The following is a 6,125-nucleotide window of genomic DNA, read 5'->3' as shown; positions in this document are numbered from 1 at the left end:
GTCTATCTATACATTATCTGTAGAAAAAAAAGTTAAAAAGAGAGAGAGATTCAAAGAAGGCAATTATAAGTAGGACTTAAAATATAAAAGCTAGTTAGCTATAGTGGGTAGGGTTTCTATCATTCCTGTCGGGGGCGAGCCACCCAGAGAGAGCTAAGAGCTCGGAGACGATGGAAGTACTCGGCAATTGCTAGCAGACACCTCGCAGCTTGACGGGTCGTCAGAAGTTGATGCAGCCGATGTAATGTTTGATGCCTCAGATTATCTGCCTGTAAGTTTACCATTTAAAAAATAAGGACTGTTTTCAGTACTTCTAGATAGCAATATTAAGACTATTAAATATTATAATTTGACTTGATGAGAAATATTGAGCATCCATGACTTTGGGGTGTTAGGGGTTTCAATTGTCAAAAGCTTTAAGGAATTAGCAAAATGTGGATGTGAAATGTGGGAGGCTTTCTTCATTTTCATGGTAAATAATTTTGGTATATTACTGACCGTTGTCTAAAATTTTGACAGAAAGAGGTTCAGATAGCGTCAAATCAAAATTCTTAAGTAAGAAATTACAAATGATGTTTTCCTAGCCAACCCTTAGATTAAGAACAGTAATTGACATAAGACTGAAACAGCAACTGAACTGCACACTTCAGCTAGCGGCGTTTGTAAGGAAGTGATCAAGAAGTCTTCATGAGAATTCAACTTGACTATTCAATCTTCCTGACCATATGTCAAATCTAAGCAAGCCCTAATTAATTTTCCTAAGCAGGAAACAGAATTTCTGCAGACGAAACATGCATTCCAATATTTGGACCCACCTGACCCTCGATCCTCAAAGTATAGGCTGCTAGAAGAAACCTTTATTTTTCCTCAAAGAGAGTAAACTAAAACTATCACATCACTTGAAATTTTCTTAAGCATGAATTTATCTACCAAGGCATCTATTTTTTCATTATGGAACAAAAGAAGAAGAAATCAAGCTACTGACTTAGTCAACTTAGCTTTGTTTTCGAATTATATGCGCATATGTAGGGGTCCATTCTTTGAGTGTTTTCATGTTTCTGCAAATTCCATGAACGGACAAAAAAGAAAGTTATGGTAGGGATGGTATACATGGAAGGCTGGTGGCTTTAAGTCAAAAAGTTACGACCCTGACATCATAGAAATATATGGATCTTCCATATCTCTTCCAAGTGGATATATACATATGACTGAGTTATAATCTTTGGTAGGTCTAATGTTAAGAAGTTGTTACATCGAAGAAAAGGACAATATATATGAACAAATTCATGCCTAACAAGATGTGGTTATTGTGCAATTAAGCTTCCATATTCTCTCATCAGCTCTGTTAATTATGCATTCAATTTATCGTTGCAAAATGATCCCTCATTAAAAATTTTCTGTAACACCCAAATGTTCTACTAATAAGACATATGGCTGTTGGTTTAGCTTCCTTCTGAATTCCCTATGATGGGGAAGGGCATATTTTTCTTGGGAAACTATCATACAGCAAGAAATGTCCGAACTGTATTGTACCTCTAGCCACCCCATGAGTAGTTTCTATATTGGCTTAAGTTTCCAAACCCAAACGGCACTAAAGATTGAGTTCCAAATACCCCACATAGTTTTAGAAATATATCATAATTCGTAAATATAGAGGCCCGCAAACAGATATAAAATAGAAATAGGATAAACTAGAAATTACTTTGTAGTTAAGACAATGATAAACATACCTGCCTAACAAAACCTTCGATGGTGGAGAGTTTGTTCATGGCTACAGCCATTTGGCTCATGTAATTACCCATGTTAGGTGGGCAGCTCAAGGAATCAGAAGCTATCGTATCTGAAATAGACTGGTTAAGAGCTTCAAGCCCTTGGGAGAGAGCTTCTTCAGCCTCCTGTGTAGATTGTTGCAGTCCACATATGCCTAAGATCTGTTGCTCCGTTAATGGCTCAATTTGATTGAGTATAACCTGAATTATTCACATAATTAAACTCAGTAATTAATTTATATGTCAGAATAATCTGAATCAGAAAACATGGCGACCCATGATGCAGCCTAACATAAACATTAATGGATAATAAATCATGTAGACATTATTATCATTGCGTAGTACCAAATTTTCTTGGCTTTGATTTTGCGTAAGGGTTTTAGTACTTTATTTACTACAAACCAAACGAGAAGATGAAGATGAGAACAAGACTGTTTGTTGGCATCAATGAGAAAGGGAGAGAAGAAGAGAGAATATTTTACAGACCCGTGCAATGCTTTCCTTCTTTCTTTTCATTTTCATACCAAAAGTTGTAATAACAGACATGGCTTTATTAGAATGGCACCTAACCAATCCTTGTTGTAGAAACTTTCATGATGTCTTTCGTCATTAATTGATATTCATTTTTGTTATGTGATCTTCTTTCACAATTCCACCGACAAGTTGCACCATGCAATAAAGACCTGGCTTCATTTTCCTTTCGTTTCCTTTCTTTCTTTCTTTCTTTTTTTTTTTGTTTTGTTTTTTTGTACTCAGATTTATATATAAATATTATAGTAGGTTTAGCTACATAACACTAATTCAAGCTTTGTGGTTTTTTGGTGAAGGCTTTTGTCATTTTCTTGTTACTTTTGGTGTTTTATGTACTTCTTTTTTCGTAGCTACATGGGGAACTAATGTGTTAACAGGAAAAAGGAAACACTTAAATAAGTGGTTGATTGAAATTACTTGGATGATGGGAATATGTACTGAATTTAAGTACTTGCCTTGATGAGTTCAGAAGGCCGGAATCCACCCAACCACAAGAAGCATCTCTCAGCCGGAGTCTTCCACAAGCCAGAAACAAGGTGAAACACGTCCGTTTTAGCCACCATACTTTTGAGGTTTATCATCTCATCGTAGTGCGCTAAGCAGTTGTCTACGAAGAGCCGAAGTTCGTTCTCGGGGAAATGCTCTTGCACCGCTGCTCGAAGCTCACACATTAGACGATGATGCACCTCAAGCCATCGTGCATACTCCATGTCAAATACAGCAGCATCTAAAAAAGGTAGAGATGGGGCAAGTTTGAGGTGAAAGAAACAAAAACACTTAAGAAGAGTAGTTAATTTTAGGAAAATTTTCATATATAGATACCTGAGCTAATGCTGTTGATGCCAACAGGAAGACCTTGCTCTACACCTAAAACCCCACCAAAAAACATGCCCTGAAAATAATAATCAGAAGAAATTAGTTTTAGATCATATATATAATTAGAAGAAATTAGTTTTACAATAGATCTAGTCTTACTTGAGCTCTGGCTCGTTGTAGCTCTTGTTCCAGTTGGGTAAGTTTGATCCTGCTTGATTCTAGCTGCTGGACATAAGCCTGTAATGGAAAGTGAAAAGATCACAGAAAGATGATAATTTGAAATATACTTGTTTAGGAAAGGAAGAGAAGTAAGGGCATCTATCTGTAGACTTACCTTTTTTCTCAGCCTGCTTTTCCTTGCCGCCTCTCTATTCTGAGCAAGTCTTCTCAGTGTCTTCTTGAAAATAATGAGGCACGTTGAACAATTGCCAGGGAGATTTGATGTGAATACTGTATTCATATATTTTTTTTCAAAAGGAAAGTGATCGAATAAATAAATAAATCACCTTAGGGTCCGGTGTTTTGGGTCCTTCTTGTTCTGAGCTTGATGTTTGCCCTTTACGGTTCCCTTCACGCTGCCGTAAGAGAAGAATAAATTACAAAACGAAGGAAAGAAAAAATGAAGTCTAAGAATCTCAGTTCTCAGTAAACTAGCTACCAAACTATTATTCTAGATCAAGATATAATAATATATTATTTTATTCATCCCTACCTTGGCAGTTTTAGCTGGTTCAGGCCCAGATGCAGCGTCATTTCGTGCGTTGGCCAACTCCATGGTCGGTTCGGATGGTCTTTTTGAACCACTATTTGTAGAAGAAACTAAAACTGCACCACCCTATCAAATACAAACAAAACTATCAGAAACTAATGATAGTTAAATATTATGATAAACTCGCCATCTTGAGAAGAAGCATAGGTTAAGTGAATAACGAATTAGTACCTTTGTTGATGCTGGCTCTACGTGCATAGGCTGAGAAGGGAAGATGTTTAAAGTTGGAGGCCTCATTCCTGAATTCTCTGGACCGAAAAAAAAAAAAAAAGCAAGTAATAAGCGTTGATTTATACTACTGGTTGCAGATAATTCCCATGCCCACGATAGACAGATACTGATAAAACGAGGACCCAAGTGACTAAGAGGAGACAAGAGTAGAGAGTTATGCGGGGCAAGCTAGAAAAGTAGAGAAACCGTCATGCATTTCTAGCCGTCTGCCATGAAAACAGAAAAAGGAAGAAACAAAGGTGAAAAAGGCGAAGAAAGCCCATACCCTTTCGTACCGTTTTAAGTGCATGTAGAAATCGAATAAAAAATCATGATCAGTGGGTTGGTTGTTTTACATGTCATGTTCCAAGACACAAGCTCCAAACAAGGGGAAAGAAATAAAATCAAGAGAATTATCCCTTCATATTTGAAAGGTGAATAACATATTTTTAAATATTCTTTTCGAAGCTTTTTCTGCAAGCTAGGATCTGGTCAAAGAAAGTACTGGCACGGAAGATTTTGATCTCTTGAGCATACTTTTCCTGTGACCCAAACAGATTACTCTCGAAGAATCTTCCCAACAGAAAACCAGTGAAAATTAGGAGTACCCTCTGTACGAAAAAAAAAACTGGAAATTTTGAGAGAGAAAGCACTCACGTCTCTGCTCTTGAGCACCAGAAGGGTCTTGTCCGTCAAGATAAAGGAAAAGGGCTTGATCTAATTCACCCAGATCATAAGTTCCAGTATCTTTACTACTGCTGCTGACACCATAACAAGAAAACAAAATTAGAGAACCAATTATCGAACCTTGATTTCACCCAAAAGGCCTTGTTTACAAAATGTAAAATTACATGTAGTTTCCAGGGATAGTGGATGATGATGACGATTGCATCATTCCATAGGGAATCTGATGATGCTCTTGTATTATCTGATGCTGAAGCTGCTGCTGCTGCTGTTGTTGTTGATGATGATGTTGATGATGGTGATGGTCTAGTTGTGCAGAGTGATCGGTGATGATTTTATTATTAGTAGCCATGAAAGGAGCTCCCACAAGCCTGGTAATTTCTTTCTCTTCTACTAGCTGAACTTGATCAAGAGCTCTTTGAAACCCCACTAAGAAACAAAAACCAGACTTTCTTTGCAGTTGGCAAGATCATTCTTCATTACAGCACAATCAATATCTAGAGAGAGATAAGAGAGTCGGTTATGATTGAAAAGAAGATAGAAATGAAAGAGGAAAACAGATAAAGAGAAAGAACGGAATTGAATGCAAAGAAACAAAAGACAAACCTTTTTATTACCAGCGATCTGTCTCTCACTCTTTCTCTAACTTAGACTTACCTGACTTCATGTAAAACCATTTTTGAGTCTCAGCGAAAAGGAACGAAAGAAAACAAAGGTAAATAAAACAGTTTCAGATAAAGCGGTCTCAAGCTATCTTATTCAACTCTCTCTCTCTCTCCCCCTCAAAACATCTCAAGACTTGAATGAAACCGCAGTTTTGTAAACGGGAAAACCACTTTTGCGTTCTGAGTTTAGTTTCCTTGTCCGAGTTTCCAATTAATTTCCATCAAGATGACGAAAATACCCCCGTTTGGTTTGAAATTTTACTATTGACATTTTCATGCAAACTTACACGTTGATGGGTGAGTCGGCTTCATTCCAACCATACCATCACACGCCTCGTATATAGTCTTTACTCTTTAGCCACTTTCTCTTTTTAACTTCTAATTATCAATTTGATTTTCAGTAATTCTGGTTCAAAGATAAGAATTCAGCACTAAAATCCAATCTTTTAATCATTATAATCTTAACCCTTTCCTCTTAATAGTGAGATTAGGTACACCTAAAAAATGATTAATCATTAAAAAATTAAAACTCATTTATGATTATGGTATATTTATATCAGATAATCACGGGCATACTATTTTCTCAAATTTATACTATATTTTCTAAAATTTCAATTTAGAAAAACAAAAAACACATCAGAATTGAACTAAACGATGGCTAAACAAAATTATAAAAAGAAA

The 6,125-nt window shown here is 36.4% G+C and overlaps 1 protein-coding gene across 1 annotated transcript; it reads right to left on the bottom strand.

Annotated features, from left to right (window-relative positions):
- Nucleotides 1–5,553, bottom strand: LOC123207212 (bZIP transcription factor TGA10-like). Its single transcript, XM_044624523.1, has 12 exons — nt 5,386–5,553; nt 4,947–5,276; nt 4,753–4,853; nt 4,057–4,133; nt 3,829–3,951; nt 3,623–3,691; nt 3,451–3,510; nt 3,276–3,353; nt 3,123–3,192; nt 2,756–3,027; nt 1,731–1,970; nt 1–269 (listed from the first exon to the last, which is right to left on the bottom strand). Exons 2-12 carry the CDS (start codon nt 5,129–5,131, stop codon nt 120–122), a joined length of 1,425 nt encoding a protein of 474 aa, XP_044480458.1. The 5' UTR covers nt 5,132–5,276; nt 5,386–5,553; the 3' UTR covers nt 1–119.
- Nucleotides 5,554–6,125: the final 572 nt, after the last annotated feature.

The sequence above is a fragment of the Mangifera indica genome, unplaced genomic scaffold, assembly GCF_011075055.1.
Source record: "Mangifera indica cultivar Alphonso unplaced genomic scaffold, CATAS_Mindica_2.1 Un_0065, whole genome shotgun sequence".
NCBI classification, from domain to species: Eukaryota; Viridiplantae; Streptophyta; class Magnoliopsida; order Sapindales; family Anacardiaceae; genus Mangifera; species Mangifera indica.
The sequence above is the reverse complement of the archived record's forward strand: the minus strand, read 5'-3'. Positions and strand labels throughout refer to the sequence as shown.